Here is a 27,318-nt window from a genome sequence, read left to right as displayed (position 1 = left end):
TTCTAAATGAAATTATGATGTGTGGTGCAGAACTGTAAATGATTATGAAGCCACTGGTATATATGATTGGGGGAGGGGGGGAAGAATTTTCTCATTTCCAGCTTCCTCAGTGCCCTCCATGTGGTTACACAGGCGTACATAGTAGAGAAAAAGCTTCAAATTATTCAGAACACTGTGATGAACTTCCACAATCAAGGAAAGGTAGTAGTGTTGTTACATATGAGCATGTTGGAATCCAGAGAGTTGAGGAAGCTAGTTCTTTAGCCAAGGATGCTTGCCAGTTTCACGCTGTAGAAAAATGAGCTGTCACCTTGCAAAACTGTCGGGCAATGGTGAGCCACCTCCTGGTCACGGAGATGGAATGAAATGGCTCTTACCTTTCTCCATATTGTCACTGTCCTCTGAACCATGCCTTGCTCCAGCAAGAAAACCCACCAGTTTTTAGAGCTAGTGGAGTGCGTGTGTGTGTATATATATATATCAAAAATAGATAATAAAACTGACTGTGTGTTTTTTGACACTCAGGGGCAGTACATACCAATTCATGTGAAAGTTAAGCACACATCTAGTGTAAAAACAGAAAATCGGATATTATCTAAAAGCATTTTTTTTTAATCTCCTTTAATGTTCACTGTCAGCAGAAACATTTCATGTCGGAGTATTGGCTGTTGCAGATCAATTGACAGTTCATCTTCACTCTGAATGATGACTTCAGTGCACAGTTAAATTCTTGTAAGGCTCAATATTTGAAATTTAGGAAGTTAAAGCCTTCAAGAAAATATTAACACAACTTGCTAAACTGACAGTAAGTGAAATGTGTACACACACTGTTCTGTGACCAAATTAAGTCTGACTAAATTTCAGGACTTTGACTGATACAATGAAATTTTGTTAGTTAAGATAGCATGAAAACTAATGTAGATATAATTTTCATGGATTATTTCAGAAATAAGATTTGTGAATTTTGCTGCCAGTATTGTATTCACAAGCTATCTCTAGTAAAGCACTGTAATAAAACTGTCTACATTCTTTAAAAAATAGACATTTTTGAGTAATTTGTAGAGGTCACAAACATACTGTGGTGGGAGGCTGTATTCTGCAATAAGGTGTTGTGTGTTCAGACCAGTAACATACACTTGCAGCTCTGTGAACATGTCTGTTTTCATCTTAGGAGATAAGAATGTCCACAAGTCAACAAGGAATGGTTTACTGCTTGTAACCATGCAACCTGACATAAGAACAGTGTTTTGTTGTTTCAAAATTCACAACGAACAGGGAAGAGAGTCATGACATTCCAATAACCATTTGTTTCAATTCCTAAGATTTAAATTTCAAATATTGAGCCTTACAAGAATTTAACTGTGCACCAAAGTCATCATTCAGAGTAAAGATTAACTGTCAATTGATCTTCAACAGCCAATATTCCCACATGAAATGTTTCTGCTGAAGAAAAGGCAACACCTTGTCACCAAGAATGTTGAAATAAAAATCCTGCTTTATGTTCAGGGTAACCTGAATGAGTGGGTCAAAGTCATTGTATGGGAAAAATTCACCCCCCCCCCCAAAAAAAAAAACAGAACTGTCTCCAATCTGAACTACACATCCCACACCATTAGGCTGTCAGAGTAATCAACACTTGAATCATTTCAAAAGAGGGAGAACCATGACCTCACAGACCACACTACATACCTCTATTCAGGTGATGTTCTTTTTGTGTTGTTTGGCCCACTAAGGGCATGGAGCCTTATGTATCACTGTTATAAATGGCCTTTTGTGAGGTGTTAGACTCCAAATAGCTATTGTGTGTAGTTTTCTTTGCAGTGATTTCTCATAAACTGGTTCAAAATGAGCTAAATTTGTTGACAGCAGCAATTCGTGTTGGATTTGAAACAGATGGTTATTGGCAAGTCATGACTCTCTTCCCTGTTAGTTGTGAATTTTGAAACAACAAAAAACTGTTCTTATGTCAGGTTGCATGGCTGTAAGCAGTAAACCATTCCTTGTTGACACACTGGACGGTCCGTGTTGATACACCACCAAATTAGAAGACTTGATTCATGAAGCGGTCAGGGGCATTCCCCTATGTGCTATTATTGTGTGTGTGTGTGTGTGTGTGTGTGTGTGTGTGTGTGTGTGTGTGTGTGGTTTTCTTTTACCTACAAGCTTGAAAAAGGAAGTTCATTCTGAAAGATAGCAAAGCTCTGTACCTTTTGTTCAGGCACATATCAATGACGCAGTGTTTCTGCCTTTCTGTGAGTTATCGCCTTTCTTCCTAAATAATTGGTTTTCCTAATAATAATTTTGTTAGCGAATATCCATAATTTGGTGATTTGTACAAACACATGGAGGTCAGATTTGTTGAGAGCTAATAAGTGGTTCTGACTTAAGCAATATACCTCGTATAAAAGCTCTCGTGCTCTTCTTCTCAGTGTGTGTTTTATTTTTTCCAAAAATTTCCTGTTTCAGAAGTTGTCTGTCATTCAGTTTTCAACAAGTGTTTATTTCCAAACTTCAGGTGCATAGTTTTGACGTTGTGATTACAAAAATGTACAGATGCACTAGGAAAATGCATTAGTTTGCTAATTATGTGATCTAGAAAATTCCATAATTTAGCCAGTCTTAGGTGGAGTATTCACATTGTGTCTCAAGCATAATACAACTTGTTTGTGTGAACATCTAATATGTGCAGTGACTCTGGTACTAGGTTCAATGATGAAATTTCCAGTAAATATGTTGCCACTGTTAAGATGTGTGAAGTGCAAGAACTATATAAATTCATTATTAAAAGCAGATCATCATAAGGTTTCTGAAGTCAATAAATGAGAGATATTTCAAACTAACTTCTGCAGTGCTGTGTTCATCATATAACAATCAGGTTGCTAAACGAAATAATTATAGGAGTAGTGTCATAAAGGACAGGTACCGAGGCCAAGCAAACACAGCTAAGTAACCTTACATGGTGAGCTATAAATTATCAGTAGATGGAAGGGATGTGACCAGTGTCAGAATGGAAGGTTTACAGAGTATAAAGAACTCATATAGACAGTGTTCAGAACATGAATGTTGTGTTTGCAACTGAACAACAAATGTTGTGTATTTCAAATCCCTTTTGTTAGTCTTATCGTCGTCATACTTCTGACTCATTTTGCTTGGCAGTGTTAGAGTTCTTGATTTAATAGAAAATAATCTTCCATTCTTTCTACCTTTCTTTCTCTCTCTCTTTCTTTCAAAACACATTGGTTGGTGGCAGAAATACAAATTTTCTGTAAATGTAAAATTCATGAGAAATTATTCATTTAGCAGAAAACTGTCATTTAATTGAATCTCATCTTTCCATGAGGCCTGGGATGAAAGTCAGGTTGTACTTTCATGATACAATCTATATGAGCTCAAAAGGAGAGGTTTCTAACACTAATTTCAGCACATGCTGATTAGAATAGAATGATGTATTGAACATGTAGGTAAGGAGATGAAATGGGATAAAAACAATAAAATGGTTGGAAAAATATATGGAGCCATGATTGCTAAGTGGGAAGGATGGCAACGCTAGAGAAAGGGGAAGTTACTTTTAGTGTTACCTTTTGTTTGAACAGCAGTTGCTGTGAGAGCATTAGTAAACTTTAGCAGCAAATTATGTAATTCTAAATCATGTAAGAACTGCACTGACTGTGAAATAAGTCTGAAAACCAGAAGGATTTAATGCCATGTGGAAAGTAATCCATTGTATTTTAATATGAATGCAGTGCTGAGAGGATTAGCTCTGTATGTATAAATATAGATCAAGAAATTTCTTTTGTCTATTTTGTAAAGGATTAGTGATCCCAAAATTTGTAGTATAGTGCAGTATAGTATAGTACATCTTCTAATACTGTCATACATTCTGAAGTATGCAGTATGATATATTGTATGAAGTAGCACCAGAAATTGCCAAAATATAGGAGTGATGGCTAGAATTATATAAAATAGTTTCACTGATGGTAAAGGATTTATTATGGAGCAATATTTTACAATGGTTACATTATATTAGATGTACTTTTCATTCCAATATATCACTATAGCAAGAAGATCCTTCAGGATGTAGAACATGTCAGAAAAACCAAGAATACACAGTAAATATTTACAAAGAAAAACAAATGTTCTACTGTACTTCCAAGAGATGCTGAGTGAAATGGTCATAATGGATGGAGAACAAAACCTTGTAACAAAACATGTTCAATACACTCAAATGCATAGGATTATTCTTAGGCTATTTGTAGCTGTGCATCACCAGATAAAAAAAATTGTTTTACAACACTTGTTTACAGAAATGTTAGAACAGTGACTTCCACAATTCAGGGTCTGAAATGTGTAAAACCATGTCATTACAAAGTAAACGATGAGGTGAGCATGATTTTTAGATATGTTTACTAAAGTGAATACTCATGTGATATTATTTGCTCAAGTAGGTCATTTTTTGTTCAACTTGTAGTATAACAATTTTCCTTTTGTTCGAATCCTGCCTCAGGCATGGATGTGTGTGATGTCCTTAGGTTAGTTAGGTATAAGTAGTTCTAAGTTCTAGGGGACTGATGACCTCGGAAGTTAAGTCCCATAGTGCTCAGAGCCATTTTTTCCTTTTGTACCAACTTGTATTGTTTACCATCCATGAGCCTCATGGTCATGAATTTTCCAGTCATTCCACTGTAAATAATGCTGCACAAGGTCCAGTGTGCTCCCTACATTGGTATGTGAATACTGCATTACATAAGTGGCATAAGCCATTTGCCAGTTTTAGTAGTGGGTCTGTAATTTTTTTTATCACTTTCCTGTCTATCTCATTGTTGTGTTGGAAACATGCAGGGTAAATACCTTGCACATCAATGTATCCTAAATGTGTTTCACTGTAACTACATATTTGATTTCTTCGGAACATTTGAAGATTGTGTTCAGTACACTCATCTTACTTTTGTGATACTTAATCTAACATATTTTTCTTGTATTATCTGCCTGATTGCTATTAATGATTTCTTTTGATTGAGATAGTGTTGAACTTTTTTCTTGTATTTGTTGATGTCTATCAGTTTCCCCTGTTCATAATCCATGATTTTTGTCATGTGTCTGATCAACAATGTATAAGTTAGCTGACAGCCACTCAGTATCTTCATAAAAACTGAATTCTTAGTTGGAAATTATTGTTGCAGGAAGCTTTCATCACTGTGCTGTCATAAAATAGCTTTTTGTGACATATTTGTATGTTAGCATCAGTTTATGGTGTGCTGAGTCTGCTATTGTTGTTCAGAATGATTATTAAAGTATCATGAAATGGTTTTAATGGAATATGAATACTTTACAAGTTTGCTAGTGAAATTAGTTGCAGTTGCTTGTGACACTGTCAAATCATTCCTTTTCAAGATCAGGGGGTATGTTCTACAAATGGCTGAAAACATAAACACCTGCAAAGCTCATTTGAAAGGAAATTTAGTGTTCTTTCTGGTAACAGTTGGCCCACGACTTCAGATTTAAAACATGTTAACAGATGTGGTTTCAGAGAATTTGTTGTAGGATGTGACACAGACCTAATTATTACTTGGGTTGTTAAATGCAGACTATAGACCTCTTTAGTACCATGTGTGGTGTCACTGTGGTTTACACCGAACTCACATTCAGGAAGAGGGGGATCCTAACTCCAGTCCACCCATCCTGATAGTGGTATTTTTTCAACAAGGGCATAGCCATGTAAATAACTGGCCTTTGTCCATCTTAGCAGTTTTTCTCCATTTAGCTGACATTATGCTCAAACTTTAGTTCATTTTCAGCTATTATTAACAGTTATTGTGAAATAATATGCAAGTTCCTTTAATTGCATGACACGTAATTCTGATACTCTCATACAGAAATATTCATATATGGAAGTCTAATATGTACTGACACCTGAAGTCTGTTAACAGAACTAATTTAGCCAGTTTAACCTTCCTGTCAAAGAAGCCTTTGTTGTCAAGTGTGAAAAAGAGAGTATTTCACAATACTCTGACAACTATGTAAAACTGAAGTTACATTAACTCCTTGACATAAAACCCTGAGTTATCTTCTTTTTATTATTTCGACAGAAACTTACAATCCTGAGGCAAAAAAAAAAAAAAAAAATGCTTGTATCCATTTCAGCACTGTTAGTTAAGCGTTCAGCCACTAGAGAGCATCTGGTTCTACATTTGTAGCCTAGCTGTGATCTTTTGGTCAAGATGGCTGCCACTAGCTATCATCTTCACTGTGTACAGTTTTGGATACTCAGTGACAAAACACACACTTTCTGCCTCTTTCCTGCATTGATGGTTTTTAAAAAGAGGATGGCTATGGTGAGCTTGAGTTTCATATTGAGTTTAGTGGCTCGGAAAGTGAAGAAGAATAAGATGTTACTGCATTAGAGTCTGAAAGTGATGACAGTTCTTCAGTTGAGTGACAGGTGCTCACCAGTGGTATGAGATAAATACATCCATTATGCTCCACCCAGCTCTTTTAAGATTTATGTTCACAGGAAATCATTGTGAAATGCATGGTTTAGACTTCATAGCTACCCAGAAACTAAAAAATAACTTTGAGTTTGAGGATATTTTAGTGAATGTCCAGTGCACAAATATACCCGGGATTTTATTATTAGTGATCTTCAAAATTTTGTAACTCATCATTTTGAGCTTTAAAGACTATCTTCATATGTACTGTCATTCATTATAGGATGCTTTCTTTAATAAAAAAAATAGTTTTGGAACATAAATTGAAAAACACACAATGATACATAGTTGTTATATATTTTAAAAAGGACAGAAGTTTTCTGATGGATGAACTGGGAATCACTGATTACTATAATTAAAAAAAATTAATTATGCTAAAAAACAAAATGTAATTACCACTTCTTTGAATGGTAATAGTTATACATTTCAAAATTTGACAAAGCATTGCTTGCATATAGGAGACAAATGTATACACAAAGCCACTTTACTTACTCTTCTAAAATGGTGTTATTTGTCATGTACATGTATCTAGTTGTAGAAGCATAGGATTGCTAGGTGTAGTACTGCTTCTGTGGACTTCACTGAAAAATTTTGAACATCTTGGCAACTTTCTGAACAAGAGTGTGAAACCATCCAAAAGTCTAAGCACAATGAACAAGCACAGCATACCAAGCAATGCTTCACTGTCTTTATTACAGCATATGAGGAAAGCCCCATGAAGGGTATCAAAACCAAATAACAGCAATGCATGTGTGTAATCATAAATCTGTATATTACATATCTTTGCGTATTTGTAAGCAAATATAACTTTGATGGAGTTTTATGGCTGTAAGCTTCACATGTGTGTCAAGGTAAGCTAATGAGAGTTTTGTGTATTAAAATTGTAGGCTTTATTTGGCAGCAATCATGGAGCATCCTTCTCATTACATATTTCTTTTGAGCCTTGGATTATGCTTTGCAATGCATTGCCAATGCCTGCTAAGTAGTTATTGCTTCTACATTATATCAAATACTACAGTCAATGCAAACAAATTTAAATACCTTTCTTTGCTGCCATGTTCAGTAAATATGTCAAATAAGTTCATTTGACTTTAGTTTACTGGTATAGAATGTTGAATCAAAACATCTTTCAGCCGTCTAAATTGTCAATTGTTATTTTACATGAGCAATCAATTTTAGCACTACATTATGCCATCTTCAGGCACCTGACCAACATGTAGGAAGATTCTCACCTCTGCAGTAGTCAAAATAGAGGCCAGCATTGAGTGACTGGTGTCCATAGATTTCTACTTGACACTGTGATCCCTTGATCATCGTTTGCTGACTGTCAGGTAACATTTGGCAAGTGATGATTGAAAGGATCACTGTGTCAAGTAGAAATCTACAGTGAATGATATCCCCTATGGGAATCTTCTTACTGTCGGTCAGGTGGTCTGAAGGTGTAGTAGTGTAGCACCAAAACTGGTTGCTCAAATAAAATAACAACTGAAAATTTAGATAGCTGGAAAGTGTTTTGATTCGATATTCTGTATTGAACAGCCAAGGCCCCACAACCATCTGTATAAGGATGGACTTGGAGAGACTTGGTTTACTGATGGTGATGTACTCAAGAGAATCAAACCAAATATGACTAGAAAGCACTTGAATCCTGTTTACAACTTAAGTTTACAATGCATCTCTCTTCTTTCTATTGTTTTACATAGTTTTTATTATTATTAATATTATTATTAGTAGTATTATTATTGGTTGCAAGTGTGTGCAGTTTTGAATTTACACTTTGTATGTCATGCAGTAAACTGTCATCATGATAACCATCACTAGTCTTCTGATGCTATTTGAAATATTACATTATTTGCTTTATCCAGGCAAGCTCTAACATTAACATCAGTTATGTTATTTCCAAGGAAAAAGTCAGTGGCAACAAGGTTTGAATATCTCCACCAATAATTATGAAACCATTTAGTGATATTACGACTGGCCATGTCAATTAGATCATGAAGACTATCTGAGTTGTCTGATGTGGAAACTGCTGGTGTTGGTAGATTACTAGTTGTAGACATTTCCAAAGTTGTCCCACTGGTGGCACGTGCATCGTCCATGCACTGCCAAAGGAATGTCTTGAGCCCTTCTGTTGTTTGGTGATCTCCATAAAGCCGTGGTATTGGGCCCCACAGCCAAGCAAATTCTTTAAGAAAAGAGAGCACTGTTAATTTTAAAAAATAGAAGGCATTTTAACAATATATAGTGAACTCATAAAGAGGAGAATCATTTGGAAAGTACAGAGCCTTTTGCTATTCAGAAATATTTTTAAAATCGTCTAATAAGAGGAATACATACCAGTTCACACATACTGTCCTCTTGATTCGTTGCATGGTCTTCTTGACTTAACACATTATGTGACCACCTATTAATCTGCTTAGGTGCTAACATTGTCCACAAGCTATATACAAGCAAGCTGTTCTTTCATCTTCAGGAAAAACTGTAATATCTGAAACTGCAATCTATGCCGATTTTCCTCAGTGCATGTGAGGAGAGGGTCACACTTTTGTGAGGGTTGTGGATATTTATTCACTCATTATTGAACATTAATTGGAATTTCAGGATACTAATCATGTTCAGAAGGTCTTTATCTTTGACAATAATGACTCTGATAAATGCCAGAGGGTACAGTATTTTACACATGTGTATTTCAATCACACCTTGCACTTCACAGTTGGCAAGACTTACAGTTTTTGACAAATTCTGCCATGGCCATGGAAACTACATATCTTCCACAACAAAGACTGGATAGAATGGTTGGGCATTCTCTGGCCCCTACAAGGGAACTAGTGCCTAAAATGATATTTGATAATTATGGTGAGGGTTTCTTAAAAGGTATCAGCAACATAAATTTCTGTCAATGAACTTGGTCTTCGTAAGACAGAACTATTAGTGCATTCTAATTGAATCAACTGTGGGTTCTTGGTGAAGCAAGGCAAAAACAATGTTTGTTTAGTTAATAAACTATCAACTGTTTCTAAACAAGAGATTATTTTATATAAAAAAAGGTGGGTCAGGCTTATTCGTCCTATTTCAAATCATGTTAGCGATGCCTGCCAAAAGGAAAATATACAAAGTTACTGCTTAAGTAAGAACCATGTGGAAGGTTAGAAATTTCAATGAAATGAGTAAACTGTGAAATTTAAATGGCGTACCAATCTGATGTCAGGAGTAAGCAGAGAAATGAAGGGACCTGTGATCAAATGGTGACATGTTTGACATACAATATGACAGAATTTTGAATGGATTATTTAGTCAAATGTGGTGCACATAAGATTCATGGGTTTAAGACTATATCATCTACATGAGTAAAGACAGAACTAAAGGATACGTTTTAACTTGCACATCAAAAATAAAAGGTGACCTTGATGTCAGTTGCAAGTTGCTAGTTTGTCTCTCCTTTGTGCAACTCACCCACTAACCAATGTGTGCCAAGTCAAGATGTCAATAACAGCAACAAAAGATGTTTTGCATTCTCTGTTTCAACAACAATAATTTACTTCCAACTGTGTAGTGTGATTTACACTGATTGTTTTGAGCTGTAAAAGATGCAGTGTAATACTGTCACTGATATCTGTAATTTCAAGACACTGATTAATCATCTAAGGAGGAATCCATAGTTAACCCCTGTGTGCTCATTCACAAGATGGAGCACATTATAGCCGGCTGCTGCAACTGAGCGGTTCTAAGTGCTTCAGTTTGGAATCGCGCTGCTGCTATGCTTGCAGGTTCGAATCCTGCCTCGGGCATGGATGTGTATGATGTCCTGAGGTTAGTTAGGTTTAAGTAGTTGTAAGTCTAGGGGGCTGATGACCTTAGATGTTAAGTCCCATAGTGCTTAGTCATATGAACCAGAGCACATTATAAACCGTTTTGCATGTGTTTCACAGAATTTAATTCATAATGCTAGCAAAGAGTTGGCAATTTGTCATGTGTCTGACTTGTGTGTTTTGTGCTATAGTTTGTGTCTCAAACCATACCTATTCAGTTGCTACAAGCCATTCATAATGATAGTAAGCAACACTGTGTAGAGTTCCATGAATCCATTCTAGGCAGGGAGATGGAAGTTAATAATTTATTTTTATGTTTAGGCTACATTTCATTTAAATGGAACACGGCAGCCTCATACCATGGTCAAGCATGAGAGAGGCTCTCCAAAGCTTCATGTGTTTCACACTGTTTCCCAAGAAAAGACATATGACTTTTGTTTCCCTCCAGAAAGATGGTTACAGGAATCACTTACTTGGATATGTCAGAGATCTGTTGGTTTTTCCCCTGAAATTGTGAGAACATGCCAAAAATTTCATTTTTAGCATGGTGGGCCACCTCTACATTGGCACCTTAATGGAAGAGCATTTTTCAACAATGTGTTGCATCATCAGTGTATCAGTTGGAATGGGTGTAATTTTAAACATAATAGTTAAAAGCACCTTAGGGTTGTATATTCCTATACATAAAAGATATACTCTGGCAAAATCGGATGATTCTTTTGAAAGCACACACTTTGTACTCCACTGTGTAAGTTAAAATTTACACACAAGCTTCTATCTTAAATCATGTAGGAGATGTAATCTTGTGAAATTGACAAACATTTTTGAAACACTCTATATTTTAACTGATTTATTTACTTCAAATGTCAAGTCAGATGACATATATATAGAAGGGTGTTATCAGTCAACAGTTCACATTTTACTTTCCATGTTAGTTACAACCTAATGCAAGTTTTTTTTACTCAGTATCTTTGCAATCCGGAATTCAGTAATATTATCATAAGGAAATATTTTTATGTGTAATACAATTCTATGGTTAGGAAAGGAGACTAACAGCTGTACTAAGAGACTGAAAAAATTGCTGTAGCAACTTAATCAAGTAAATGCAAGCTAAATATTATCATGTAGCAGCTGTCTTTCTTAGTATGGTAGTGATGTCACTGTTGTGCGATGAAGAAGCTGCCTCATGGCACTGAAGACAAAAACAAAGGCAGAAACAAGCAATTTTTCATTTAGCAACTGGAATGTGTTCAACATCATGAAATGCCTAAATTTCTGACCAGATTAAATCATACTGTTCCCCTAGATTTAATATTCCTCTCTTACCAAACAGTTTAAATGACAGCAAAGGACAATATGTGGACTTGCTTTAGTATCATATGGTGGTTAAGATTCTCCATCCAGCCCAAGTATCGATGTGGAGGAATGGTCAGATACAGTCAGACTTCATATCCTCATCAACTGCAAGAATTGTCTGTCTGTTCCACCAGTTACTGCATCACTGCCAAAGAGGGTCATCATAAACTGTGTTCCTCTTACACCAGGTAGAACAGAAAACTTGCAGTGACAGACAAAGCAGCAAGTAGCTAGCTGCTTTCACATTATCCACAATGTACGTGCACTTAGATAACTCAAACACACAGAGACTGACAGATTGTAGCAGTTGCCTAACTGCTGTCAGTACACCGCAATTTAAAAATGTCTTGTGTAACATACACTCTGCTGAAGTGTTCAGAGCAGTATGACAGTATTTCTAGTGTGATAAGAGTGAGAATTAAAGCAATAGGATGAAGAGAAAGATGAGAGAAAATTACCATGGTAGTCACCTTCCTATTTCACATGTGTAAGTAGCACTACACTAGCGTACCTTGAATTGAGTATACACCATTACCTCAAAGTTGCCTGAAACTAGCACTGTATTATCTCACTTTCTATCTACAACATGGATAGTGTGACTTAATTTTGATGCATAAATGGAAATGCTACTTACTCATTACATAAATAAAAGAAATTGACAGTGCTTCTCACATACTCCCCACCTGAAGGGGACATTTTTGTAATAGAAATTACAAGTTTTTAAAAAAAATTAAAATCACAATTGAAATACTAACATACTTATTGGTTGCTTTTGGAGGTTCTACAATTAAAATATTTATTATCAAAAGCTAAGCCTAACATAACTTCTCATCAAAATATCTAAATATTTATCACATATCACTAGAGACATACATTTAAAAACATAAGAAAGGCAATTGATGGTAAAGAAAACTTTGAAATATTAACACAAACAAGAATCAAAACACATGATAAAATGAAAAACTGTTTCTGGAATGTCATTTATGACACGTTTTTTCAACAACATTGCAATACCAATTTTTCCCTGTAACCCTTCTCCATTCTATGCTTTCCTACCATTAGCTCAATGCAATAAGAGAACAATGAAATCACCACACACTCTACATTGATCTCACTAATTTGACACTCTGAAATATTCCCTGAATTGGCATATTTCCATCACTAATTTTATAAACTGGAATATTCATCAACTGGAACATTTCCACCATTAATCTTACACACCATTAGCACTGATTACTAATTGTTGTTTGCTGGTGCCAAAGCACCTCTAGTTACTAGTTGTTCCTACTTGGCTCTTTGATCTTTGCATGCCATTGTGGAGTCCGTTGAGTTTATTGCTCATTTCAGGTTTTTGCTGTTACAGTAATTTAGTCTCAGGTGTTTACCATCAGCAGCATTAATTACAGTACATATTCGTTACCATGTAACTGTTTATCAGTATTCCTTAAAAGTCACAGTTCATATCTAATTCCTATAAATACATGTATATTGTTCCTCTTACTATGGAGCCAAATGTGACTGGTTTGCAAGTGAATCAGTCCAATGAACCTATGATGTAAGATAATCATTTGATGTGGCATCATCTGATTGGCTCATATGCCAGTGCTCATCAGCTTTCTTGTGTTTCAGCAACACCTTTGTTGTATCACTAGTCTGCTGCTTATATTTTGTTCCATTATTGTGTGTCTGCTAATGCTTTTTGTTATATACATTAATTCAAGATACAAATTATATCAGACACAGGTATGAAATACACAAATGACCTATAAATAATCCTTAGTATTTGCTTGTAACACATATGTGTATGTGTTATCTTTCAACTGTTCATCTACATACATACTCCGCAATCCACCATAGGGTGTGTGGCGGAGCGTACCTCGTACCACAACTAGCATCTTCTCTCCCTGTTCCACTCCCAAACAGAACGAGAGAAAAATGACTGCCTATATGCCTCTGTACAAGCCCCAATCTCTCTTATCTTATCTTTGTGGTCTTTCTGCGAAATGTAAGTTGGCAGCAGTAAAATTGTACTGCAGTCAGCCTCAAATGCTGGTTCTCTAAATTTCTTCAGTAGCGATTCACGACAAGAACGCCTCCTTTCCTCTAGAGACTCCCACCTGAGTTCCTGAAGCATTTCCGTAACACTCGCATGATGATCAAACCTACCAGTAACAAATCTAGCAGCCCGCCTCTGAATAGCTTCTATGTCCTCCCTCAATCCGATCTGATAGGGATCCCAAACACTCAAGCAGTACTCAAGAATAGGTCGTATTAGTGTTTTATAAGCAATCTCCTTTACAGATGAACCACGTCTTCCCAAAATTCTACCAATGAACTGAAGACAACTATCCACCTTCCCCACAACTGCCATTACATGCTTGTCCCACTTCCCCACTTCATATCGCTCTGCAATGTTACGCCCAAATATTTAATCGACGTGACTGTGTCAAGTGCTACACTACTAATGGAGTATTCAAACATTACAGGATTCTTTTTCCTATTCATCTGCATTAATTTACATTTATCTATATTTAGAGTTAGCTGCCATTCTTTACACCAACACAAATCCTGTCCAAGTCATCTTGTATCCTCCTAAAGTCACTCAATGATGACACCTTCCCATACACCACAGCATCATCAGCAAACAGCTGCGCATTGCTATCCACCCTATCCAAAAGATCATTTATGTAGATAGAAAACAACAGCGGACCTACCACACTTCCCTGGGGCACTCCAGATGATACCCTCACCTCCGATGAACACTCACCATCAAGGACAACGTACTGGGTTCTATTACTTAAGAAGTCTTCAAGCCACTCACATACTTGGGAACCAATCCCATATGCTCGTACCATAGTGAGGAGTCTGCAATGGGGCACCGAGTCAAACGCTTTCCGGAGGTCAAGGAATATGGCATCTGTCTGATACCCTTCATCCATGGTTTGCAAGATATCATATGAAAAAAGGGCGAGTTGCATTCCACAGGATTGATGCTTTCTAAAGCCGTGCTGATGCATGGACAGCAACTTCTTTGTCTCAAGGAAATTCATTATATTCTAACTGAGAATATGTCCGAGAATCCTGCAACAACCCTGCACTTAGCCCTTACCCTTTATTTTGCTTAAATTGCTATCCAGCAGCTGCCCCTCACTTTCTTCCTTATTTTGGGGTTACCATCTCAACCACATTAAGGTGCATTCTGATTGCTTTGTCAGGTCCTTGACATATGGAACAAATTTACTGGTTTCAGATTTCAGTTTTGATAATTTGTCATGGTCATTTACCAACACAAATCACATATGTTACAGTATACTGAGTTTTCTCTCTTCTGATTTCAAGTTTTTCATATCTGGCTGTTCCTTTAATCTGTTGAAGCACAGTGTTGATCAAATTCATCAATTTTTATCATTGTTTATTTTGGAAAATTTACAGAATTTATAATCAATGTTTGTGATTTTTGTTGCTCAATTCATGACATTTCCATCATTATTATTATCATCATCATCATCATCATTCTCATCATCATCATCATCCACAATAATTTTATTACCAAAAGTTTAATAAGCAATAAAACAAAAGTGGCAAATTAATTCACATCTTTTCTCTACTTTTCTACATAGTCATCAATTTTCTCAACATATTTTTCCCATCATAGTGCCAGTTTTGCCAATGGCCTTGTCACAGTGGCAACACCGGTTCCCATCAGATTACCAAAGTGAAGAGCTGTCTGGCTGGGCTAGCACTTGGACGGGTGACCACCTGGTCTGCCGAGCGCTGTTGGCAAGCGGGGTGCACTCAGCCCCTGTGAGGCTAACTGAGCAGCTACTTGATTGAGAAGTAGTGGCTCTGGTCTCGTAAACTGACATATGGCTGGGAGAGCAGTGTGCTGACCACATACCCCTCCGTAACCACATCCAGTGATGCCTGTGGGCTGAGGATGACAAGGCAGTCAGTCGGTACTGTTGGGTCTTCCAAGGCCTGTTCGGACTGAGTTTAGTTTAATTTAGTTTAGTTTAGTGCCAGTTTCAATATGCCCTGTTCATAGAAATCCAGGTGGTGGATGTATAACCATCTGCTGACTGCTGGTTTCACTTCCGCATCTGTCACAATGTGTTGGCTGTCCAGGAAGTTCTTCATGGGACCAAACAGATGAAAGTCCAATTGTGCAAAGTCCAGAGTGTATGGTGGATGCTGGAGCAACTCTCACCCAAATTTGGCAATTATCTCATGAACAGGAGCAGCAACAGGGGATGAGCATTGTCATGAAGTAGTTTGATATTGTCAGTGACTTAACTGAGCTTTCAATGTGGGCTGCAATATTCACAGTGGTTCCATGTTCAGCAAAGTCCATGAATAACACACCATGCATATCCCAGAACACTGCCACAAGCACTTGTCTAGCAGATTGAGCCACTTTGACATTTCTTTGTACTGGGGAACCTGCATGTTTCCACTCCATAAAGGTCTGCTTCGTTTTTTAGGCATTTAGTTGTGCACACACAACAATTCCTTTCAGGAAGTCATGCCCTCCTGTGGCATAATGTGTGTTAAGTGATCCAGGCTGGCCCTTGTGGTTCTCTATCAGGTTCTTAGGCACCCAGTGAACACTAACTTCATGAAATTTTAATGTGTCATGAACATTATCATACACCACTCCATAGGAAATATTGAACTGCTGTAATAAGGTCCATAGTTGCACACACTGGCCACTCAAAATTGCTGCCTCAATGGCTCCAACATTCTGTGGGGCTGCAGCTGTTACCAGCTCCTGGAGCATGACGAATCATTAAGGTTCATACAGCCTTCTTGGTACAATGCTCACCACCTAGACACACCACTAGGGTATGTATAGTCATCCCCATACATGACACAAATTTTCCTGTGAACTTACTCGGTTTACGCCTGTTTACCTACAAATATAAAACTACACTTCACTGCTTCTCACATGTTGACAGCAGCAATACGCACACCATTTTTGTTTCGTAATTCAGACTTCTCTCACTAGATCTGCATGTGAAAACAAAATACCCTCTTAGAACAAACTTCAAAATATATTGTCATGAAATTTCAACATTCCAGCTGCAGTACCAGAGCAGGCAAAAATTATTGTGCATTACCTTCCAATCCTTCCACACTATTATTATTATTATTATTATTATTATTATTATTATTATTGTAGTAGTAGTAGTAGTAGTAGTAGTAGTAGTAGTAGTAGTACTTTTCAGATACACTGTCTCATAGAAAAAGTAAAGCCTCTAGAAGACGAGATCATATCCCATGCAAATTTGTACACATACACACCATTTATGGGTATGTAAATGATTCTAGTTGCAGGTCTCTACTAGAACGGCCACCAGAGTGCATTAGTGTCATTTGGGTTCTGTGTTGTTTGGGTTATGTGTCATTGTTAAGCATTGTAGAGTATATGACGGGTGGGAACAGTATCAGGTGTTAAGTGATCACTGTGAAGGACACAAAAGTAGTACATACTAGTGTGAGGCAGTGCTAACAGCACCTGACAGAGTTTGAAAGTGACCTCATTCTGGGTCAAATTCAACAATATCCAGATTTATGGGGCATTCGGATGTCAGACTCCATGGGAGTGTGAGGGCAGGTGTACTTGTCATCAAAGCTGTGGTCAATCACATCTGACCATCACGAATGAAGTTCTCCCTACTGTCCACCAGGAACATTATAACCCCTTCACATCTGCACCCACATCCAAAAACTAGTAATTGACTCATTGTGCACATTGGTCACAGACTAGCAGCAGCAGGAGTACCGAACTACTGTCCCTAATGTAGGCTGCTATTAACACACACCTTCATTTGGAGTGGTGTCATGAGCAGGAAATATGGACTTCTGATGAATGGTGTCCCATTGTGGTGGGTGTCGAGTCATTGTTCTGTGTTTTCCTGGATGTTCATCATCGGTGGGTATGGCAGTGACCTGGGCATAGGTCCCATTGTTCAAATGTTTTGGAGAAGCACAATACTGTTACTCCTCATGTCCTGGTGTGGGGATCCACGGGGTATGACTTCAGCTCACAACTGGTAGTGATTGAAGGAACTCTGATGGCACAACTGTTGTCGTGGACAACCTGCGTCCTCATATGCTACCTCTGTTCTGACACTGCTGTGGTGCCATTTTTCAGTGGGACAGTGTTCATCCACACATGACATCCCTCTCCATGAACTGTCTGCATGATGCTGAGGTACTTCCATGGTCAACAGAATCCTCAGATCTGTCCACAATAACATGTGTGGGACCAGCTCAGACGTCAACTCTGTCCCAGTGCCAATATCCAGTACCAGTTATAACAATTATTGGCCAGCCTGCCTCAGGAGAGAGTACATCAGCCCAGGTGAGATTTACATGTCTCCAGGCCAGAGGGGATGCAGCGTGGTATTGATAAGTGGGCTTGTATTGCTCATACTGCAGATTTGACTCAATATTTGTAATAATTGAAATAACATATCATACCTCCTCAGCCCATAAAGTTTCATTTAGTTTCCTCCTCCCCTAGTGGATGCTTCACCTTTTTATCGGATAGTGTACTTTAAAGTTCTTGTAGACATTGTCTCTAAGCTATGTATCGTTTTGCAGGGTACAGTCAGTTAGTCTACATTTTCCTTTTGTTATGCTCTCAGCCGTATTTGCATTGAGATGATGATTAGGAATGTACACAGTTTCTTTTCCTCCCCCCATCTTTCTCTTTCAGTAGTTTTATAAAAACTGAAGCCCCTTGTCACTTAGTATTCTCTTGACTTTATCCACTTTGGAAATGCACTCACCTTTAATTTTAGCTGCTACAGCCTTGCCTGTGCTATAGTGTAGAGGATTCAACTTGGAAACCTTTGACACTATATCTAACAGTTAAAATGTATATACGAATCAAACTCTGGCTACTGGAAGAGATGCAAACAGCCAAATTGCTACCAGATCCACTACTCTTTCTGGCACTGTCTTGTAAATTCCTCTTACTTGTGTTACTGTTGGCACTCATAATTTTGTATTCTTTGGGACTCACAATCTCTCTTCATCTCTGTTTATGAATAATATTCTGAAGAGAGTGCCATCTTTAATGTTACAGTAATCTCTGATTATTTTGTTTCTCATCCCTCATTCAAACCTTCACTTTTCATCATCAGTTCCTGGTTTTGTTCATTTCCAATCTTTTTGCACCTGCTTTAGGAAATCTTAATTTTCCTTCAGTACATTTTTGGAGAGTTTATCTTTATTTCAACTATTTTTTTTTGCAGCACATGCACTCTTATCCATTCTCAAAGGTTTACATAGCAAGATGTATGGAGTGATTTTTCGACATTAGAGATACAGGTCTATAGTTCTGCACATCTGCTCAACGTCCCTTCTTGAAAACGGGGATGACCTGCACCCTTTTCAAATCTTTTGGAACACTACGCTCTTATAGAGACCTACGGTACACCGCTGCAAGAAGGGGGGCAAGTTTCTTCGCGTACTCTGTGTAAAATCGATCTGGTATCCCATAAGGTCCAGCAGCCTTTCCTCTTTTGAGTGATTTTAATAGTTTTTCTATTTCAGTATTAACCATTTTGCCCTCTGTGTGACAATCTATAGAAGGAACTACACTGCAGTCTTCCTCTGTGAAACAGCTTTGGAAAAAGAAATTTAGTATTTCAACCTTTAGTCTGTCCTCCTCTGTTTCAGTACCATTTTGGTCACAGAGTGCCTGGCATTGTGTTTTGATCCACCTACCGCTTTTAAGACCAAAATTTCTTAGGATTTTCTGCCAAGTCAGTACATACAACTTTACTTTCAAATTCGTTGAATGCCTCTCGCATAGCCCTCCTCACACTACATTTCACTTCGTGTAATTTTTATTTATCTGCAAGGCTTTGGCTATGTTTATGTTTGCTGTGAAGTTCCCTTTGCTTCCTAAGCAGTTTTCTAACTCGGTTGTTGTACCACGGTGGCCATTTTCCATCTCTTACGATCTTGCTTGGCATATACTCATCTAATGAATATTGTATGATGGTTTTGAACTTTGTCCACTGATCTTCAACACTATCTGTACTTAAGATAAAACTTTTGTGTTGAGCCATCAGGTACTCTGAAATCAGCTTTTTGTCACTCTTGCTAAACAGAAAAATCTTCCTACCTTTTTTAATATTTCTATTTACCGCTGAAATCATCGATGCTGTAACTGCTTTATGATCACTGATTTCCTGTTCTGCCTTAATTGTTTCAAATAGTTCAGGTCTGCTTTTCACCAGAAGGTCTAATATGTTATCGCCACGAGTTGGTTCTCTGTTTAACTGCTCAAGGTAGTTTTAAGATAATGGCACTTAAAGAAATTTCACTGGATTCTTTGTCTCTGCCACCTGTTATAAACATTTGAGTCTCCCAGTCTATATCTGGTAAACTAAAATCTTCACCCAAAACTATAACATGGTCGGGAAATCTACTCAAATTATTTCACATTTTGGATCTCTGTCAATTTCCTTAGATACTATTGCACTTTTTATCACTATAAACATGCCTTCCCCTTCACTGTCAAGCCTGTTTCTGTGGTGTACATTCCAATCTGAGTTAAGAATTTCATTACTGTTTACCTCTAGTTTTAGCCAACTTTCTGTCCCTAGTAATATGTGGGCATTGTGAGCATTTATTAATGAGAGCAGTTCTGGGACCTTCTATAGACGCTCCTGCAGTTTACTATTGCCACATTAATATTGTCATTCGCTGTTGCGTTTTGCCTACTGCTGCCTTGTCGCATTTCAGGAGGCGTCTTGATGGGCTTAGGGAGGGAATTCTCTAACCTAAAAAACCCACATGTGCACACAATACGTACTCCGCTACCCTTGTAGCTGCTTCCTGTGAGTAGTGCACACCTGACCTATTCAGGGGGACCCTACATTTTTCCAGCTGATAGCGGAGCTCGAGAAATTTGCACCGCAGATCTCCGCAGAATCGTCTGAGCCTCTGATTTAAGCCTTCCACTCAGCTCCAAACTAGAGGACCATGATCGGTTCTGGGAGCGACACTACAAATAGCTCAGACTCAATGTATTCATCCTAGTTCTCCCCCTACAATTGTTATCCCCCACACTTCCCTTCATTAACAAATTGACTATTCCTCAGGATATGTCTTATTATTTTAATAACCAACTCGTCTTTTAGTAAAGATGTACCATAAATTTCTTTTTCCCAGTTCAGTGTAGCTTGGTGGTTCAGTGGTTCACTGCCAGATTTAAAATCCACAGATCTCGAGTTCAGTCCTAGGATTTTTATCTGACACTTACATCTTTCACCTCCAGCAATGTTTTTTGTTGTGAAAAGTGTTGAGTTACACTGTGGTTCAGAATCCAAATTAAACTGTAGGTTCTCCCTACAATTGGCTATGTCAGTCAGTTCGAAGTTTGGAGGAAGGCAGTCACATACGACCTCCAACAGGACAATGTCTAGTAATGCACTGTGGTGCTCAAAACAACAATCTTTTGACTGATAACAGCTTTACTTTACTACCTCCTGATTAATTATTCAATCTACCCATCTAATCTTCAGTATTCTTCCATAGCATGATATTACAAAAGTTTCTATCATCTTCTTATCCAAATTGCCAGTTGACCACATTTCTCTTTCATACACAACTACACTTGAGACAAATACCTCCAGAAAAGATTTTGTAGCACTTAAATTCATATTTTATGTTAAAAAATTCCTCTACTTCAGTCATCACCAGTTATTTTGCTGCCTAAATAGCAAAACTCCTCCACTACTTGAAGTGTCTCATTTACTAATCTTATTTCTTCAACACCATCTGATTTAATATCACTACATTCTATTACCCTTGGCTTCCTTTTGTTTATATTCATCTTATCTCTCTTCAAGGCACCCTCAGTTCCATTCATCTTCCCTACAAAGTTCATTGCTATCAGCAAACTTCAAAATTTTTATTTATTCTCCCTGAACCTTAATTCTCTTTCCTAACTTCTTCTTGGTTACCTTTAATGCTTGCTCAATGCATAGATTGAATAACATTAGCGATTGGCCACAACCCTGTCACACTGCCTTCTCACCTCTGGTTTCCTTTCATGTCCTTTGACACTTTAACCACAGTATGGTTTCTGTACATCTTGAAAATTGCCTTTCACTCATTGTATTTTATCACTTCCACCTTAAGAATTTTAAAGACAGTTGTCCATTCTATATTGTCAAAAGGTTTCTCTCAATCTACAAATTCTATTAATGTATGTTTGTCTTTCTTCAGCCTACCTTCTACAAAAAGATGTATGGTCAGTATTGTCTCATGTGTTACTACACTTCTTTGGAACTCAAATTCATCTTCCCTGAGGCTTCCTGCTGCCAGTTTTTCCATTCTTCTACAAATAATTTGTGTCAATATTTTGCAACCATGACTTGTTGAACTGATGCTTTGGTAATATTCATATGTCAGCACCTGCCTTCTTTCAAACTGGAATTATTGCATTCTTCTTGAAGTCTGAGGGTACTTTGTCTCATATATCTTGCTCACTAAGTGGAATAGTTTTGTCATGGTTGGCTCTCCCAAGGATCACAATAATTCTGAGGGAATGTCATTCACTCTAGGGGCCTTTTTTTCTACTTAGGTCTTTCAGTGCCCTGTCAAATTATTCTCACAGTATCATACCTCCCATCTCGTATTCACCTACTTCACCTACTATTTCTATAATATTGTTCTCGAGTTTGTTCCCCATGTATAAACACTCAAAATGTTCCTTCCACCTTTCCTTTCTTTGATTAGTGCTTGTGGACATTGAAACATATGTGAATAAAATGACAAAGGGTCCCTCTAAGGTGCCTCAATTTGTCAACAACCTGGTTGCCACCCATGCACTTTTGTCGAGCACATTAAAAATGTACCTGTACAGAGACAACCAGTCACTGATTACTAGGTGACTGTGTAACAGGCAACCATTTCAACACCCCTACACCCCTGAGCTGAGTGACACTGTGTCACTGAACTAGTGCCTGCTGGACTCGTGCAGGATCTAAAGGGTGTCACAAGGAACGCCTGTCATGCCAGTGCCAAGTAATCGCTGGCTACCTGTCTCTGTAAAGGTGAATTTTTGAAGTGCCCAATGAAGGTGAGTAGGTGGCACTGAGGATGTTGCCAAACTGAGGGATCTTAGAGGGACTCTTGCCATTATTATTCATGCAGATGTTATTGTCACCTCCTTCACCCCCCTCCTCCCCCTCCCCCGATGATCACACAATAGGAGGGCTGAAAGAACCTTTGCTGTTTCGGATTGCATTCAGATTAAGTTGAATGGTTTTGAATGGTTGCTAGTGCTTCCACCCTTTATACCAGAGCAAAAATTCTGATTGTGTTACATTCCAAAAGGGCAAGATCACATTCAGTGGGGTTGCATGCCCATGATGCCCTTACAGAAGTGTTGAATTGCCCAGAGAGTGTCAAGAGTGTCAAATTTTGTCAAGAGCATTCTTCTGTTGCTCATTACATTGTGAACTGTCATTTTTAACCACAAAATGTGTGAGGAATCAATGCCCCAAAGAAATGGATAGTTTCAGTGGTGCTCTCTATACCACTCCCTGAGGCCTTTTCATGTCGATAGTAAGTGGTGGTATACATGAAATGTTTTCTGTGGCATCACATAATAAAACTGCCTATTTCAACACTGGGCATCGCAATTCAGATCTCCATTGCAGAGATATCAAAAGGAGGAGTGAAATGTGAGTCAGAGGGGCAGAATGACCTCCACATCATGTGACATGTCCATGGTGGTGCTGGACAGAATTGTGAAATTTGGTGCCAATGTGACTTCATTAAACTTTGTTAAACCTTAGATGAACTTCTGAGCTCTGGCATTTTTTCTACAAGTGTTGATGCCTTGTTGTCTGAAGCATCGCCATGCCCAAGGGTGATGGTGCAGGACACCGCAGTTTTTCATCATTACAGAGGAAAGTTGGAGGCACCTTTGAGCCAAATTTTCATCTTCTGCATTGCAACAGGAGGCAATTATGGGGGTTTCAGAAAAGTTACCCTTTAATTGTGTTGCACAGTGTAGTGTTATATGCACTTGTCCTAACCTGTGTGAAGTAGGCGAGGTTGAGAATATACTGATGATATAGTTCATAATGTTACATGTGGTATGGCTATGAGAAATTGTATGTTACTATGCTACTGTAATTATGATACAGTAAGATAAGAACTTATTGCTGGTTGTGAGGTTTTGAAGCATTTTAACTTGTTACATATTCAGAACGGATTGTGAAAGAATAGGATTAATGGTAATGTGTTAGTGCTTTATGCTGATGGTGTTTTATGTGAGCAGAATTATGATGATGGTGTTTTATGTGAGCAGAATTATGATGATGATTTGTTGGGGATATTTGAAGGTTTAGGGAGCTATGTTTAGGGAGTCAGTGTCATGTATGGTAATAAATAATGTTCATGAAATGATGTGTTACGAAATAATAGTAAAATATTTGTAATTAGAGAAAGTGGACAACAAAAACTGATAACAAGAAATAGAGTAAATTTTCAGATTAGCTCATTTTGCAAATAAGAATGTTTGGTGCCCTCAGAGAGACATACACACTTAGTGTGCCATGTACTTGGTGTGCACAGGGCCTCAAGCTGTTGTAGCACTGTTTCTATCTTCATTTTCTGTGTAAAGGTTCTCTGTACATTGTGTCTTCTGTGCTACATCTTCTATATATAAATCTATCAATGTTATCTCTTTCTATTCCTCTAGTATTTGAAAATTAATGTTAGCAATGTATCATCTTTCTTGTATGAATCCTTTTGTTGCTCACTAGCCTTATCTGTAGTTCCTGTATGTTGAAAATGTGTTGTCTTTTGAATTAACTGTTAGTGTAGTCAACTAATCATAACCTGATCCTGGTATCATTCCTATGATCATAACAAGCCCTGATGTTCACATCTTTCTGTGTGTACACACACACACACACACACACACACACACACACACACACACACACACACACACACTTATATGTTCATTTCTACATCTTCCCATCACCCAAAGTAGAGTGTAGACAATTTATCAGAGACAGGGTTACTTATACTGTTGAAGAGGCATGACCATAATCATCTGTTATACCAATCTGCATCATGAATTCATGTTGGTGAGCAGTTGCCATCAGATGCTACTCAGTTATATTTTTTGAGGCCACCCATTTGATTTTCTTTCCCTCTTTCCATATCACTAAGGCTGTTCTTTATTTCTTCTTCTGGTGATGGACAGTTTTGGATGAACTTCTCCAACAGCACAAGAGCTTCCATTTTTCTTTCCATCTTTTGAGGCATTGTGCTTCTCTTGTTGCAGAGTATGATTAGTACTCTTCTCTTGTGTTCTTGGTGTAGAGTATCATGTCTATCTTTTGTACATAATTAGTATCATAATTTAAGGGTTATTCAGATTTGATGAGCTAATCTTTATTGGTAAAGACAGAACTTCATGAATAGTGTAAAATATGATGACACATGCCTAGTATGTGATAAAATAAGTTTAACTCTTCTGTCTTAACTACTTTAACAATGATTTATGCTAACTGAACACCCCCACCAATGTGTACTTTTTTAAAGGTAGTATTTTGTGAGGTCGATGCCTCTTTTTAGAATTCAAACTGTTTAGTTTCAAATTTCTGATTCATGTAGGATGATAATTTGCCAATACATTCAATTTTAACTTGTGTGCTGCATTTTTATGTGTGTCTAGATAATAGGAATTTTCTTGTATTTTGAATGTTGACCTTTTTAATAATCTTGAATCAATATTTGTATTACATGCATTTTTACCTTTGAACTATTAATCTAATTTGAAATGAATTTTAGTTCATAAACCAGTAAAGGTTCCACATCTTTTGACTAATAGGATAACACCTCTTGTATATATCTCTTTGCTATCTACACAATGTGACTACTTATGTCACAAAACATTGATTTACTGACGTTTGTGGAGCAAAGGTAACTATTGTAGGAGACACTTTAGTAACATGTAAGAAAAATAAACCTATTACAACAGACATTGAAAGTATTAAGCAAATTACGAGGAAGAGATGTTATAACCAAATATGTAAAAAGTGCAAATTTACTGTAAAAGACATTGGAATTACTAAGTGGAAGTGAGTTGAGATTAGTCTTGAATGTGGCAATGGACATTTATCAAAAAAGAATAGCATCATATACAAAATCAAAAATATTAATATTTGCAGTACTTTAGAAAAACTGGTGCTGAACTCCTTTATGCTTTTGCAATACAAAACTTTCTGTATGCTGGCTAAAAAAGAGCTTAGGTAAATTAGAAAAAGTTGATACTGTTTTAGAATAAAGTTCAGATGTTACTGTTTGAGACTACAAAATATTTTGGGAAAGAGATGATAGTAATGTAATTCTAAATTTCTGCTAAATCTTATCAATTAAATGCTGCATGTTACTTTGCAGAGTTAATGATGTCAAGTACTACATTAACATCACACACAATGCAATTTTTAGAGCATATTTTCATAAGCAGAAGAAACATTTTCATATACACTGAGTGACAAAAGTCCTGGGATAGCAATATCCACATATACAGATGGTGGTCATGTCAAATACACAAGGTATAAAATTTCAGTTCATTGGCAGAGCTGGCTTTGTACTTAGGTGATTCATGTGAAAAGATGTCTGATGTGATTATGGACGCACGACAGGAATCAAGACTTCAAATGTGGTATGTATGGGACATTCCACTTCAGAAATAATCAGGGAATTTAATATTCCATGCCCACAGAATAAAGTGTGTGCTGAGAATACCAAATTTTTCTGGCATTACCTCTCACCATGAACTATGCAGTGGCAGATGACCTTCACTTAACAACTGAAAGCACTGGCATTTGCGTAATGTTGTTAGTGGCAGTGGACAAGCAGCAATGCATGAAATAACCACAGAAATCAATGTGAGAAGTACAACAAATGTAACCATTATGACAGTATGGCAAAATCTGGCATTAATGGGCTATGGTAGCAGACAATCAACGTGTCTTGGCTAACAGCATGACATTGCATCCAGCACCTCTCCTGGACTCGACCATATCAGTTGGACCCTAGATGACTCTAAATTGTGGCCTGGTCAGATGAGTCTCAATTTCAGTTGGTAAGAGCTGATGACAGGGTTCAAGTGTGGTGCAGGCCCCATGGAGAAGTGGACACTGTGCAAGCTGATGGTGGCTCCATATAACTGCCTTTACCTGGAATGGACTGGGTCCTCTGGCCCTCACTGAACTGCTTGAAGACCATTTACAGCCATTCATGGACTTCATGTTCCCAAACAACGATGGAATTTTTATGAATGACAATGTGCCATTTCACCAGGCCACAGTTGCTTGCAATTGGTTTGAAGAACATTCTGGACAGTCCAAGCAAATTATTTGGCTACCCAGGTCACCTGACATGAAGTCCATCAAACATTTATGGGACATAATCAAGAGGTCAGTTTGTCCATGAAATTCAGCACTGGCAACTTTCGGCTATAGAGGCAGCATGGCTCAATATTTATGCTGGTTACTTCCAACTACTTGTTGAGCCCATACCATGTCAAGTTGCTTCAGTATGTCAGGCAAAAGGAAGTCTGACACAATATTAGCAAGTGTCCCATGCCTTTAATCACCTTAGTTAAATGT

The 27,318-nt window shown here is 37.6% G+C and overlaps 1 protein-coding gene across 1 annotated transcript in view; it reads right to left on the bottom strand.

Moving 5' to 3' along the window:
• Positions 1-3,972: 3,972 nt before the first annotated feature.
• The window catches only part of LOC126297497 (PI-PLC X domain-containing protein 1-like), a 98,748-nt gene continuing 75,402 nt past the window's right edge, over positions 3,973-27,318 (bottom strand). Inside the window, exon 6 of the mRNA XM_049988382.1 lies at positions 3,973-8,670. Coding sequence (XP_049844339.1) covers positions 8,303-8,670 — 368 coding nt within the window. The 3' untranslated portion in view covers positions 3,973-8,302. The remainder of the gene's footprint in view (positions 8,671-27,318) is intronic.

This window comes from Schistocerca gregaria, chromosome X (assembly GCF_023897955.1).
Source record: "Schistocerca gregaria isolate iqSchGreg1 chromosome X, iqSchGreg1.2, whole genome shotgun sequence".
NCBI classification, from domain to species: Eukaryota; Metazoa; Arthropoda; class Insecta; order Orthoptera; family Acrididae; genus Schistocerca; species Schistocerca gregaria.
This window is presented reverse-complemented; position numbering and strand designations above follow the sequence as displayed.